The 16238-nt window shown below is 40.8% G+C and overlaps 1 protein-coding gene and 1 long non-coding RNA gene across 2 annotated transcripts in view; one reads left to right on the plus strand and one right to left on the minus strand.

Annotated features, from left to right (window-relative positions):
* Nucleotides 1–2883, minus strand: part of LOC115090153 — a 175525-nt gene extending 172642 nt beyond the window's left edge. The window contains exon 1 of the long non-coding RNA XR_003856319.1: nucleotides 2713–2883. This is a non-coding gene — a long non-coding RNA (uncharacterized LOC115090153). The remainder of the gene's footprint in view (nucleotides 1–2712) is intronic.
* The window catches only part of LOC115090152 (putative N-acetylated-alpha-linked acidic dipeptidase), a gene marked incomplete in the record, with an annotated part of 417134 nt that extends 401499 nt beyond the window's left edge, over nucleotides 1–15635 (plus strand). The window contains 1 exon segment of the mRNA XM_029598900.1: nucleotides 14878–15635. Coding sequence (XP_029454760.1) covers nucleotides 14878–15082 — 205 coding nt within the window.
* Nucleotides 15636–16238: the final 603 nt, after the last annotated feature.

The raw sequence follows: 16238 nt of genomic DNA on the forward strand, positions 1-16238 counted from the left end.
TACTAGTAGCCAGTCAAGCACATTAGTCAAACCAGAATGGGGGATAAAAAGAGCATTGCTATTGCAGTCATAAACAAGAATATATAGTTGCATGTTGTGTGATAGATTGTGTTTAATTTAAATTAAAGCTATGGTCCTCTTGTACACACTATATGCAATATCTCTCTAGGAAATAGAAGGGGTAGGAGTAGCAAGCTTTAAATATCCCAATTGCCCCTCACTTGGTGCACTACAGAAAATTCTCTGCTGTGCCATGATAGCCATGTACCTGCATGATGGTCACCCCTTAACTGTTTGCAGTGACAGCCAGCAGAAACAGTGTATGCAGGTTTCTTTACTTTGCTGGCTGACAGACCTGGCGCCACCAGGTGTGCAAACCGTGCGATTGCACAGGGCAGCACACCTGGTAGGGTGGAGTTGGGAACAGGGAGAGGCCCATGTTGCTGCCGGTGGACCCGATCCTACCGGCGGCAGAAGAAAAAGTCATGCCCAGGTGTTCCTCCTCTTTCCTGCCTGCGCGGTCCTGGAAGAAAAACTTTTCCGGAGCCATGCAAGCAGGAAGGAGGAGGAGCATCAGTCACATGCAGAAGAGGAGCAGTGTTTGTGTCAGGGCCGCCACAAGATGGGATCCTACCTTGTGGCAGCCCAAGAAGAAGAGGGCCAGCAACAGGGCCGCGACAGAGCCAGGGCCTGTGCTAGCACTTTTGCTGCCCTGTGCCCCCCACTGCACCCCACCCCAGCCCTGCCCTGCTGTTCTGTTTTTTAATACAGAATTTTTTCTGTTTTCTAAAGAACCAACACACAATAGAAAATATCAGTCTCATGCTCTGTCCCAGATCCTGTTTCCCTACTTAAAAAACCCCTCCTCCCTTCAGTGATCCAAACTTTCAAAATTGACATACTCCATGAACACATCTTACTCCATCCACAGGTCCAAAATGCCTAAATTGTGCAGGAGTGATCCCCATGTGCTCGTGCCCCACCTACCGGTATGTAAAAATGGCACTGGCTGGACCCTATATCTAGTACCATTTTTTGGTACAGAAAAACGTCCACTGCTGTGGTGCCACCCAGAAAGCCCTGCAAAAAAAGACACTTGGAACCATTATGGTATTAGGCCTATTGTAACACGTTAGGTGTGGGTTTGGCTCATGAGTAAACTGAATGACAACAATATAATAAACTTCCCATACCAAAATAGTACTAATTCAAGCATTCAAACAGGCACAACCCTATCTGTGAAAAGGCAACAATGCTGCTATAAATCCCTAAACTGAAACGACATGCTAACAGAATATGCCACCTCGGTCACACATGCAGAACACAGGAATATCCTTAACAAATACAGAATAAAGTATAAATAGAAACATATAGACAGAAACTGAACTGGAAACAGCAACAAGCCAGACTGTATGCAATGCAGCAATGGAAAAATAGAAACATCACCAGTCCTCATAAATCAAACAAAAAAATCAAGAAATATAAACCAATCATATGAAATCATACTAATAAAAAGAATATTGTCAATGAGCTGATGAACAGAATAACATTCAAAACTTAAGAATACAAATAAAAAGTTTTTAAAATTTTCTAAACAGCAATAAACTATCTCAAAATAGAATACACAAACTTCCAAAAATTAAAACTAATAAGGATGGAAAAATCCTAAGCTCTCCATACCTGAAAACTTTTCATTTCTGGACACTCTGAGCTTGTTGTGGATTACTGGGGGTGTCACAAACTTTCACCATGATGCTATTTTTTGGTGTGAAATAAACAGATTTAAATGGCAGACAGCACACACATGCTTACAGTATATATTTGGTTTACTTGTAGTGGTCACAGGACGCTTTGCTCACAGAATTATAAGTTTTACAGCAAGGAATCTGTGTGGGCAATTGATAATACACTACTCCGGCTTTGTTCAAAAACCTGCTTGAACAGAGCTTTTTAACACAACATATAGATTTTAAGGACATTGTATCTGCATGAGTTATGCAAACACCGCTTTCAATATTTAACAGCCCCTGAAGCAGTTCTTAATAGAGTGAAATTCGGCCTGAGTAGGGCTTTTTAATAATAAACTCCTTGGTATTTACCGACATTTTTTGTCTGGTCGCTACTTGCAATATTGGATTGGTTTCTGGTTTGTTTCTTTGGACAAACTTTCACCATACACACACATCCAGTCTGGCAGGCTGCCATTCACAAACACACATACAAAACCCAGGCTGTCATTCACACACACACACACACGCAAAATCCAGGCTGGCATTCACATATACACACACAACCCAGCCTGCCAGTCTCTCACACATATGCCAGGCTGTCATTCATACACACACAACCCAGGCTGCCTTTGACACACACACAAACACACAAACTCCAGGCTACATTCACACACACACACACACAGTACATGCAGGCTGCCATTCACACACACATACAAATAAAAAACTCCAGGCTGCCATTCACATAAATACTCATACACAATCTAGGCTGCTATTCACACACCACATGTAATCCAGGCTGCCATTCTCACACACACACACACCACTCACAGACATACACATACACACACACACACACACACACACAATCAAAACCCAGGCTACCATACACACATATACACAACCCAGCTGGTAGGCAGGCTGACTCCCATTCTCACACATTCACCCCCCCCCCCCCCCTGTTTTTGACAACAGGACTCACCAGCACAGCACTTCTTCTCTTTCTTATTTTACCAGACTCTCAGTGTTGTTCAGAGCCTTCTGTAGCTACACCCATGTAATTCAGGTACTTCCGGTGGTCCCTGGCCTGATGCAGGAACTGGCTAGATATGAAAAAAAACAAACTGCTAGAGGGGTTCAGTGTCTCCTAAGTTTCAGCAGGAAGCAATGGTTGAAATCTGTTCTAAAAAAAAAAAAAGATACTGGTGGCTTCCGAGGCTGGCGCCGCAGGGGAGGAGGTGGTGGAGGGAGCAAGCAGAATGTATAACCTCTGCTCTTGTTGGCACTGCACCAGACCACTGGGACTTGGGAGGACGAGGTCAAACCAACTCCACTTGTTGCTGTCGCCGCCCCCCCCCCCCCCCCCCCCCAGTATGCTGCCCTGCAATTGTACAGTATGCACACCCGGTTGCACCAGGCCTGGGTGGGTGAGGAGAAGGGAGGATGGAGGATTGCTGTCCAGGCTACTCTTTAGTCCTGTGGGTATGAGGGTTGTCCCCTGCCACAAAGATTTTTGTCATTGGGTGGAGGAAGGAATGTTCCAGCGAGGAGGGCAGGAACATGCTTTGGTTCATCAGGCAATTGCGAGTTGGGAAGGGCTTTGGGAGGACTGTCAGCACTGCGTTCCTTTCGGGACCTTGAATAATTGGAAGGGAGAGAGTTCTGAGCCCTCACCGGCCAAATTAGACAGTCCTACCAACTTATCTTTCTTTCCTCTTCCCAGATCTAATTTTGACCTCAGACCCGCCCAGAATTTGACCAGATAAATTTAGCTGGTTAACCCCTTCACTTTTCAAAGGCTTTGAAATTAAATTAAAAGCAGAATGGAAAAAAAGAGAGGGTGTTTATGATTTTGTTTGTTGTAGCTGCCAACAGAATTTTTTAAAAATATATTTTGGCTGGTCCTGCAGCTTTACAAGACATTATATATGAAATTACACAGAATGCCACAGAAAAGAGTTTTATTTCTGGTTATAGTGTACAGCAGGTTTCCTACTGATAAAGGAAAGCATTTACACTCACCATAAGGCAACTTGCAACCTTGCTTAGAATGAAATTAAAATTGATTGAGAATGATGTGCTTATAAAGGACAAAGAAATGATCAACTATGTAAATATAGCTTCCAATTGATTCATTTATAAACCAGCCTGTCTGTGGTATCAGGGGGTCACAGGGAGTGCAGCTGAGAGCCTTCTGACAAACTGTAAAATAATTATACCTGCGTAATGCATGATATAGTTTAAGTAATGATGCATAACAAATAAAAGGAGAAAATAAAAGCCATCATATCGCTAAACTGTGAAATGGCATCATTTGCCTAAATTTGGCTTGTGTCATTGATGTTAACTAGCTGAAGAATAAGATGTAACGGTGAGGTTTAAAACTAAAGTCTCACACAACTTGCAATCTCAGAAGTGTCTTCTACTACCAAGAAAACATTTGGAGGTTACATATACAAGTCACTTTAAGGGTCATTTATCAAAATGCGTTATGGCAACACGAATGCAAATTTTATCAAGAGGGCGGATCAATGAAAATGAGGGGCATTATGACACCATGTGATAGTGTAATGCACACTGTTGCTGGAAATAACTATACCTTTTTTCTGGCATTGGGGGGGAAGAGGGAGAGTGAGAGAGTGCCTCTGAGTTGGCACACATAGCAGTCAACTATTTATACTGCTATAGGAGGGCCAGCTAGTAACTCAAAGTGAGGTTTTGGTGGTGGTCTAGAGTTTTGCAGGCAGGTTTACATGCCGAGTGAGACATACGAACAGCACAGTAGACCTTGGTGAAGATTTGACGTGATTTGGAGTGAGGAAAGTCACACAAAGATGAAATTTCTGCAATGTACTCTCTCCTAGCTTGATGAACTCTCTACCAGGGTACTATCAAGCTAGGACAAGAGAACATTGAAGTAATCTCATCTTAGTCTGACTTTCCTCACTCCAAATCACATCAAATCTTCACTGAGGTCTACTGTGCTGTTTGTACGTCTTACTCTGCATGTAAAACTGGCCACAAAACCCTAGACCACCACCAAAACCTCACCTTGAGTTACTAGCTGGCCCTCCTACAGCAATATAAATTGACCACTATGAAAACCTTATAAAGATTCTCTCTCTCTCTCTCTCTAGTGCAAAACCTCTCAAATTATCACATTTTGATAATTCTAAGCCTTTGTGTGAACATGAACATTTCTTGGATTCTTTTTACATTTCAAGTGCTGCAAAGTCACGGTGAAGCAGGCTGAGATTGTATGGGAGCATTCTTCCTAGTTTTGTTCCATACGTTTATGTCTAGTCAAGTGTTCATGATTAATAAAAATGTTTTACACTAAAAACAAGAAGTGGCAGTACTGGCCTAGTCCCATATTTTTATCAACAGGTATATCTCTAATTTATGTCATAATTAAATATCAAATATTCTGAGTCATTTGGATTGATATGTGCTCTGGGTGATTTTAAAACCACACCTACACATTTAAACAATTTTTTCACTGGTATATAGCACATCTAAAACAAAAAAAGACAATGCCAATATGGATATAGGGGCTGAAGTAATAAGTCATGTTGAGCCTAATGGAGGTTTTTACTCAAGCTTTAGTGTGGGTTTTAAGCACTATTCTTACTCAGAAATGTTATATGGGTTTTAGCAAATAGGATAATGTGTATGCCCCCACCACAGACTGTCTGAAAACAAAATACATTTGGAAGTTAAATGTATCATTCTTTGCTTTCAATTGTTTACATTTTTGAATGCCTTACAGATTGGATGCTCAAAAGAACTCTGCATACCCGACACATCTGTTTTGCAAATATTAAATCCTGGGAGTCACTTTGTTTTCTAACAGCTAAGCATTTGCAGAGTTGTGATTTTGGATCCCGCCCAACACAGTTAGGCCCAGATTTTAAAGGCCTGGCCATGCATATATGTCCCGGGACTTTGAAAAAGGGGCAGGGAGGGGCTGGGTGGTCTGGGGGACAGGGCGGGGTCAGAGGCTCCTGGCACAGTGGTCATTTGCCGCTGTGCCGGGGGATTGCATGCCAGCAGGTAAGACAAAGGTCGTGGGGGAGGGGGGTCTAGGTGAGAGTTAGGGGAAGGGGAAAGGAGGTTAGGTTAAGGGGTTGGGAAGTTCCCTGCCAGGCCGCTCCGATTTTGGAGCGGCCTAGGAGGGAATGGGGGAAGGCCGCAGGCGTCGGCGCACACAAGTTGCACAATTGTGCACCCCCTTGTGCGTGCCGACCTACGATTTTATAATATGCGCTCACCTGTGCATGCATGTTATAAAATCAGGCATCCAGGTGTCTGCGCCAGGTAGCGCAAGCACATGGACGTGTGTGCACACATTTTAAAATCTACCCCTTATTGTACAAAACACGGTCTGTGTTGGGGAACCATGTAACCCATTACAAGCTTAGAAATATCTTATGATATATCTCTTTAAGGGCTGAATTTTCTAAACTACCGCGGCTTCCTGAATCCTGGCGCTAATAGGGAGTGGGAGGGGCGAAGTGGGGGCGGGCCTGCAAAAGCTGGCAGCGATCGCACCTCTGCGGTGCGATCGCTGCCGGCTTTCGCATCCAATAGCGCCATCGTATAAGGTGGTGCTATTGGGCACGCTACTGGCAGCGATAAGGGTTCTTACCTTTTCGCAGCCAGCGATGTTTCCGCCGCGTCCGCCCCGGTGCCGCTCCGACTCCTCCTCTTCCGGTGCCAACGCCGCCCCGACTCTGCCCCGATTTAGCTATCGCAAGCGAAAAGGGACTTTTTGCATGTGAAAAGTCCCTTTTCACATGTGATCCCGTTAGAGAATGACCCCCTACGTTTGAAGTTAATTGACATTTGAGATTTCTCTGCCCTACCATATGGGATTTAGCACCATAAACCCCATGCTAAAATTATCCACAGTATTATTAGCGCATATGCATACATGCAAATCTTATGTAAACAAAGGCATTAGCTATTAGAGGTCAAAATAGAGAGCTGTGTTAGTGGGGAAACATTTTAATGCGTGTTTTGTAACTCAGGAAATTTAATGCCAGGTCAAGTCAAGAGTAAATTTAAGTCATATTATTGGTGGCCATTTTAGTCTATTGTGTGCCCCTGTGGTCCTGTGAATAAGTTTTCTCTATAGCAAATATTAATTACGTTCGGTTATTTTTCATAGTTTGGTACATTTTCCAAGTGAGACAAAGAATTAGATTGGCAGATGCCAATGAACAGCAAAGAGAGGGGGAAGAAAGTGAAAGAAGATGCTTCATTGCTGAAGAAAGGAGGGTCCGAGAGGAGTAGGATATCCTGGTTCAAGCCAGTCTCTGAAGGCATGCAGGCAGCTGATATATTGCCTGAGAACCATTGCTGGGGTTACCAGAGAGAGATCTAGTTCAGCTGTATAGACTTAGCTCTAGGGGCCACACAGTATCCAGGACCAATCTCACTATCCCAGTTCGGTTACTTTTCTCTCCATTCATCACATTTAATTTATTTAATTTAATTTATTTAATTTGAGTGTTTTATATACTGTCAGTTGCTGGGGAGCCAAGCTTCCACCAGTAGGAAAGAGGACAATCCTCCAGGGCCCTAGGTGAGAATCTAATCCTCCACAATCTCTCACTTCTCTCAGTCTCAGTAGCTGAGATACTCTTTGCCATCTTGAAAAGGGGCAAGTAGGACACTTGGTTCAAGTAATAAATGTACTTGTAATTAAAAAATAAGATCTAACTTAAAATAGCAAAAATCATGAAAATGAAAACTCCACGTTCTATAGCCTCTTTCTCCATCTTCAACCTCTGAGTCACTGTCCCTTCTCAGTGATGGTAAACATAAGAAAATCTCTTCTCCAAAGTGGACAGGGAAGTGGTTGTGGAATACAATTCCTTGCTATCCAAGGTAAAGCAAAATCTTTTCAAAAGTGGTTTCACCCTTGGGCAGCCACAGTCCCCACTGTTCACTGGATGCAAAGCAAATATATCTCCTTGAAGTCCACATTCAAAAGCCATTTAAATGGATAACTCAAACGTTATCCATCGGAATGGCACAATTGGCATATTTAGCCATTTATCCGGCTATATTATATCCAAATAACTAATTATCTAGCTATGAATTAGCTGGATAAAAAAGGGTCATTTTAGGGGTGTTCTGGGAAGAGGTTGAGTTATCCGGCTAACTTAGCTGAATATCGCATATATCCGGCTAAGTCAGATAACTTTAGACTTATGATTGGTGTATGCTTCTATCATAGTAGAATAGCAACAGCAGAAGTACCGGGCCTGAACTGCAGTAGGAGGCTACCATGATCCAGGAGAAGCATCTTTTACAAAGTAAGATATGGGGGCAGGCGAGCAGAGAAAGGAAAGGGTTGGGGTTGTTGGTTATGGGGAGGTGTTCTTGACATTATGAATTTAAAAGACAAAAAGGGGGATGTAGGAGCAGGGTGTGGGGGAGGGGAAACTCCTGGGCAACATAATTAATTTTACAGAGTGAAATAGGCTGCTTTGGTGCTGGGGTAGCAAGTGTGATCCCATAGGTCCCGCCCCGTGATGGTTCAGCATGGTGAGTATTTTCCTCGTTGAAAAGGCTTCTCTCCATGATCCCACCTCTGCCTCTGCCTCTGCATGAGGGGCTATTTTGTTCATTTGTTTCAGAGTTAGAGGATAAACTTGCCTCCTGGGGGAACATAAGTCCAATTGCATAGTTAAATTTCCTGTTCATATCCTGGACAGATGAATCAAGGTCTCGTAGGACACCAACAATATCATAGGATGAAACTTGTACCCAGTCCAAAAACATTTGATTGCAGGAGTGCATGCCTCGCAGCCTGTTTGGATTTCCTATGAAGCTGATGCATTTCTTTTCTCATATGTTCCATGTCCTCATGTATAGTTGTTGATCCCACTGTCATACTGGCAATATTTTCCATGTATTCCTTCTTCTATAGAAATAAGCTGCTTTGCATGCATTTGTATGCATAAAATTTCCTAATACATGCAAATCAGTTTATGCATAGGTAAATCAATGTAAATAAAATAACACGGCTAAATTAGAAAAAGTCAGCCCGATTATTTTAGCACATTTCAGGGATATATAGATAAACTATTGTGGGGATATTTGGATACCAACATGCCTCTTGATGTCCCTGCAATGTTAATTAAAAGGCCCAAATCTACACCCCCCCCCCCCCCCCGATAAAGTTAAACAAAGCCCCTGGGGGGAATCAATGACTATCCCTGCCCACCCACATTGCCTGTAGAGGTCGTGGTGTCTCCCACAAGTAAAAATAATAAAGAACTTTGTAAACATGCAATGATGGCCTGCCCCTTTCCAAACTCCTCCCTTATGTATGCCATACAACCTTTACCTGAGACACATGCTTCCTTTCAAAGACTGCACCCCATGCATCAACCCACCTCAGCCGATAAATCCAGTCCAAAAATATTCACATCCCTGGTGTCTAGTGGTCTCACACTTGCCCTCTCTCCCAATCTGAAAAAAAGGCTCTAGTGGTCTTGAGGGACAGCCAGACCCCCACCCTCACCCTCAAACACCCTTTACCTCCAAAATGCATCATTGGTGTTCAATGGGAGCCTGGAGTGCCCTCTTGCTCTGAGCTCAGTCAACATAATTTTTCAAAATGGCGTTGACCTGATCTTCCCCCTATCATGTGATGGGTCAAAGTCACCAGAGAAATGCCATGAAAAAAGAATATTTATCTGAAGCCAAGATGCTAAGTGGCTAGTACAATTATACATCTTTTTGGTAAAGCACAATAATTTCTAATTCTTTAATTGGATTAGAGGAAAACTTTGATATTGTCAAAAATATTTTATCATTCAGGTATATGCAGTAGAATGTTTTTAAAATGGATATATGGAGTCATATAGAAAAAATAAACCGGATAAGTAGTATATTGCTATATAATTTCATACCAATATATGGATTAAGTTTAGAATTCTAAGAAGAGCACAGAAGGAAATTGAAGCAGCCCTGTTTTATATTAAAGTCACAATTATAGTGACAAGGTGTGAGACATAAATTAGTTAATAACACAAATAAGTTTCTCTAGGATAATAAAGAGAAATTGAAAATTAAAGAATGAATAAAAGGAAATCAAATGTGTGAATGAATAACTGTGTACATGGTGAACATTTTCATTGAAGAGAACATATTTCTTTTGAAATCTCATTGTCAGACTGCTAATACTGTCCTCACAAATCGGCCTGGTTAATGGTCCGAGTCTCAGACTCATCACATCTCTCCAAATTATAGTGCCTCCCATGAAATATGGATAGGGTAACTTAATTATCTTTTGGTTTTCTTAGCTAGTTTTTGCAGTATAATAAGTCATTGACACAAACTGAGGGTTACCCTCTAGATAATGGAAGATCAATTGGGTTGAGGAAGGTAGCATTTCTTTTTGAGTTGGTAAAGTTAGGCTAGAAGGTTTTGTAGAACAACGTGGTCAAGAGAAATAACTAGTTCCTCTCCATGCTTACCAACTATCCTAGCCAGCTCCAGTCTCAAGCCTCCAAAACTTCTCAACTATGGTGTATTCCATAAACAACACTAGCTAGCTGCATAAACAAGCTCTGCCGTCTAGCTTCAGTGAGTAATGAGCTAAGTTTGTGCACTCACAAACTCGTAGACAAATATTTGACACAGACATAAACAGGACTATGACAGAAAGAGAAACAGAAGAAATGCATATATAGGAAAAAATAGAGACACATGCATACAGAAAGTATAGAAGAAAAATGTAAGAGTAACATTTAAACTTTACTTACCTTTAGTTGAGGTTCTGATTTTCATAGAAACATCTGAAAGATAAATCATCACAAAGAATCAATTCTTAAAAGCAAACTAAAGATAGAGAAACAAATTTATACTAAAAGGAGAAACATGAACAAGTACTTATCTGATACTGTTTTTATCTTTAAAACAACGCTGGTTTTCTTAGTATTAAAATATCTGAAACAGATAGAGAAAAAAACCTAGGCTTCACTATAAAGTTTTTGCCCTGTAAAAGATATAGTTAAATGTCAGTGAATATATTGTACTGTTTAAGAGTTATCTGTAACACTGCTGTTATCATTGTTCTAAAGAAGCTTGATTCTTAGTATCATTATTCAAATTATTCAAATTATTTAATTAATTATATCAAATTCATTATTATATTAATTCTATTAATTAATTAATTATATCTAATTAATTATTCTAATTATTCTCCTTCAACGCAGCCCCCTTATAACTAATGAATGATCCGATACTCCCCGCCTACAATACCATTCATAGCGCCTACAATACCATTCATAGCGCTTGATGTTAGTAATCAGTTAAGTGACTGATGTTAGTAATTGTTCGGTTAAAAATTTGCCACAGCTGTGCTATTAAGAAGTTTATCGTTCAATTGTAATATACTCTCCTATGTTAACTGTAATATACTTTACAATGTTAAATCGATGTATTAAGTTGTTACCATGTAAACTGGTGTGAAGGCAGATTGCTATACGTCGGTATATAAAAAACTTGAAATAAATAAATAAATAAATAATTGCCAGCATAGCAAGCTCTCAAATAAACTTTATTCTTTGTTTAAAATAATTTTTTCTCTTTAAATTTCTTTATTATGTGTAAATTTACCTGCTACTAAAATTTACATCTAGTGAATTATCCTAAATATAAAATTACTAAATGGAAACCCTACAACCTGAAACCCTCAGACATCTACATTCTACAACTAGGTGGTTTACAATACTAACATTCCCAACATTTGAAACTTCTTGCATGGTAAGAAGGATGTATATAAACAAGGGGGTAAATATTCAGCTGCTAAGTGGCTAGTTAAGTTAGCCGGATACTCATATCTGGCCAACTTAACCAGGATATTCAGTGGTGCAGCCGCACTGCTGAATATACCCAGATAAGTTAAAGTTAACCAGATATGTGATATCCAGCTAACTTTAGACCTGAATATGGCACATCTAGAATTAGCCGGTTAACTTAAATGACTAACTCTGCTCCTCCCTGGAATGCCTACCTCCCACCCCAAGAATGCCCCCAACTTACCTGGCTAAATTCTAGCCAGATAATGAATTATCCGGCCAGTATTTAGCTGGGTAATCCTTTTAAATATGCGGCTAAGCTATTTAGATGGATAACTTTCCTGTTATCCATCTAAATGGCTTTTGAATATATACCCCAAGGTTGATAAAGAAACATTTTAGTCAAAACTGAAACATCGAGAGAGAAAACAAAAAAAGGACATTGTCTTTGAGATTGGACTACTTGAGGACCTCTAGGTTTCCATTACAAAAATGCCAAGTGCCCCCTTAGTAACTACAGTGACTATATTAATGAGCACCTGCATATCCAGAAGGGCAAGGTTAGCTAGTTTTGGTTTTACCCCATTGTATGCATGGAGATGTAGTTCTGATTTCCTAGTTTAGATCCCTAAGAAAAACAGGACTACCTCTCCATGCATGAAATAAGGAAAAATAAGGACATATTCAGTATGTCCCCCTCAATATGGAACTATTAGCAACTCATTTTTTATTTTCTCACATTTACCACTATTTTTCCTTTTACATGCCTCAATGGCCTGTCACTGGAAAAACTAAATTAACATTTTCACCTTAATAAGATGCAATACAAAGAAGTCTTCAAAGTAGAGATAGGCCAGTTCAGGTTTTGTAGTCCCTTTTAACATGATCTGCTTGTTAACAGGATTACTTTCCCAGTTGCCACCAGTAGCCTTGGTCAGAGAAAAAGAGATCCTGACATATGCTAATTTAACGTGCCATTATATATCTCATGCTGATGTAGGCATTAGATAATGAAAGTACAATGATTGTGACATTTGCTGTAACTAGTCAATGTTTATTTTTTTTGTATAGGATGAATGCATTAATGTTTAGGGAACTCATGAGCCAAAGAAAAGGTTAGTGTTTGGGGGGGGGGGGGGGGGGGGGCTTAGACAAGGTGCCAGGTGCCACCCCATCTGTTTCACAGTTTGAAAAGTATGGAGTGACATCTCCTGTGAGACTACTGGGACCTGTATGGCTTAAGCCACAAGATACCTGGAGCACCATCTTCTAGTTAGAGTCCCATTGGAGATACCCTGCATAAGTTAGGAGATACATTGCCAAGTTCTACATTTATAGAGAGAGAAAATATCATGGAAGTGTCTTTTGAGTTGAAAACTTAGAGATCCAAGATTTGCAATCAACATGATTTTTAGTGGAAACTGCAAATTGGAAATTGGAAATTCAGTCAACAACTGGATGAGCAACCACAAAATTAGGATCAGTTCATCACTGTAGAAGGTCAAACCCTGCCTTTTATACAAGGAACCACAATTCAGCACTAATAGCACAAGTTCTTTTGAGATTAAACACACACTAGCAATTTTGGTACTCAGGTTTACTCCATGCCAGTAATAATACTCTTGCTTCTTCCATAATTACCACTCACAAACATATATCTAATTACTTCTCATAATTCAGTATTTCAAGCCTCTAGAAAAAATAATCATTAGTCTTCCCAATTTTCAAGGATTCCTCTTGTCCTAGCCTTTCTTCCTAGATGTTCCCTTCCTCTAATTACCATATTGTAGTGAGAAAAATATTTTTTGAACAGTTTTTTAAAGTTTACATTTTCAGGATATCACTCTGACAAATAGTTCATTGTATAAAGATAGCAGTCCCCACATGACACTATGGACTTTATTTAAATAGGACATAAGAACACAAGAAATTGCCATACTGGGTCAGACCAAGAATCCATCAAGCCCAGCATCCTGTTTGAACAGTGGCCAATCCAGGCTACAAGTACTTGGCAAGTACCCAAAAACTAAGTATATCCCATGCTACTGATGCTAGTTATAGCAGTGGTTATTTTCTAAGTCAACTTGATTAATAGCAGGTAATAGACTTCTCGTCCAAGAACGTATCCAAACCCCCTTCAAACCCAGCCACACCAACTGTACCAACCACATCCCTTGACAACAAATTCCAGAATCTTCTCCAACTAGTTTCAAATGTGCTTCACACCAACTTCATGGAGTACCCCCCAGTCCTCCCACTATCCAAAAGAGTAAACAACCAATTCACATCCACCTGCTCCAGACCCCCCCATGACCCTTAAGACCCTATCATATCTCCCCTCAGCCATCTCCTTTCCAAGCTGAACAGCCCCATCCTCTCCAGTCCCCACAGGGCAGCTGCTCCATCCCCCCCATTATCTCATTCTATATTTATGAATTTTGACAAATAAGATACCATATTTATCAGTCAACAGTAAATACATTAACTGAAGGATTTTCTGTGGTTCTAGCGCAGGAGCTTTTGTTATAAAGAATGATTACTAATGTCCCCAAGATGCTTTGGGATATCCCATTTCCAATTCCTAATTCTCACCATTCATTCCAATGCTTTATGACTGCTTTGAAATTCTCACTTAGTCCAAAATATTTAACTGTGATAACCTGTTAAAAAATTCAAAACAAATGGCAGGAGAGAAAAGGTGAGTTTTAAGAGAGATTGTTTGATATTGGAAAATTGTAGCAAACAATGAAACACATCTGCCATTGATTCTAACACAGTCATATGGTATAATGGGAGGGTATGGAAGACAAAATCAAGAAGAGTTGGGAGCCTTGAAGGCAATAAACACAAACAAGGGCAGAGAGGCAAAGGGGAATGGTGAAATGTGGGATTCTGGAAACAAGGTGGGCTATTCTGACATTAATTTAACTAAATACCACTTCAGGAACCCAGTGTCAGAATGAAACAAATTTACTTGCATGTTCTGTTTCTGAAAAGCAGGTGAAATATACCTTTTGTTGACATGGTTGTGATTGGCTATTTGATGGGTTTAGTTATGTTTAGAGTAAGAAAAAGAATGGCTATTCTTGTATGGTTACCTATATACATGTACAGTATATGTTACTGTGGATTTGCCAATTAAAATGTTATACCTTACAGGAACATTTTTTATAAGAACTAGTGCATACAATATGTGGCAGTATTTGTTAATCATTGTCTTCTTGTTCCTCTATTAAACACCATGTATTACGTCAGAATGCCACCTTCTAGCCCATGAGATAAAGGCCCCCATCATTTCTAAGTATTGTCTCAATTGTTTCCAATAGACATGTCATATATGCTCCTAATCAGCACAACTCTTACGCTTCATCGAGCTTCCCTGGGTTGGCAGCTGCTCTATTCGATATTGAAAATCAGCCAAACCAAACTGAAAGCTGGAAGAAGGTCAAGAAAGAGATTTCCATCATTACTTTCTCTATCCTATCTGCAGCCAGCACATTGAAAGACGTCAATGATATTGGTGGGTTATAGACTGCTAAATGCCACTCGAGGTCGATCAGTGACCATCATTATTAGCATTTGCATTGTCATGAAACACACAATATATTTTCAGAAATGATATAAATAGAAAAATTGTAAAAAAGTAATCAACCATGTAAAAGGAAGTGCGAGAACCCTCTGATACAGTGTTTAATTTTTTCTGTGATTTCCTGCTAGAAAAATACTGAGTTGGAGAATTATAGAAAAGCTTAATCTGTTGGAAATTACTGGAGTTGGAGATAGTAAGTTCTGTTGAAATTTCAGAGTCATATCCTTATTATATGATTAGCCAGAACATGGGTAGTTAGTGGTATCTTAAGTCTAAAGTTCATATTAGTGGAATCTTAAGTTCAAAGTCCATACAATCCTCCAGGGATTCCTGATCAGGGCAAGACCTAAGGGCCGATTTTAATATCTACGTGTGGGTGTAGATTTGTGCGCGCAACCCGGCGTGCACAAATCTATGCCTGATTTTATAACATGCGCGCGCAGCTATGTGCTTGTTATAAAATCCGGGGTTGGTGCGCACAAGAGGGTGCACACTTTTGCACCTTGTGTGTGCCGAGCCCTAGGGGAGCCCCGATGGCTTTACCTGTTCCCTCTGCCCCCCCACCTTCCCCCCACCTTCCCCTGCCTAACCCGCTCCCCCATCCCTAACTAAACCCCACCCTAACCTTTATTTAGCAAGTTGCACCTGCCTCCAGGCAGGCGTAGGTTGCGCGCGCTGGCACTTGGCCGGCATGCGATCCCTCGGCCTAGCAGCCATAGGGAGGCCTCTGGCCACGCCCCACCCCGGACCGCCCACTCCCCATCCCTTTTTTCAAGCCTCGGGACATGTGCGCGTCGCCAGGCCTATGCCAAATAGGTTCGGCGCACGTGACCTCCCCTGCACACATAAATCCAGCTGGATTTACGCGTGTAGGGTTTTTAAAATTTGCCCCTAAGGATCTAGGTAAAGACCTGAAGAGTATATGCAGTCTCTGCACTAGTTGGAGATTAAGGATAAACTCTCAGGAAACAGGTAAGAAGTCTTAGACCAGGGATGGCCAAATCCTTTCTTCACGAGCCACAAACAGGACTGGTTTTCAGGATATTATAATGGATATGTATGAGATATATTTGCATACAGTAAAGGCAGTGTATGCAA

This window comes from Rhinatrema bivittatum, chromosome 4 (assembly GCF_901001135.1).
Source record: "Rhinatrema bivittatum chromosome 4, aRhiBiv1.1, whole genome shotgun sequence".
In the NCBI taxonomy this organism is placed as follows: Eukaryota; Metazoa; Chordata; class Amphibia; order Gymnophiona; family Rhinatrematidae; genus Rhinatrema; species Rhinatrema bivittatum.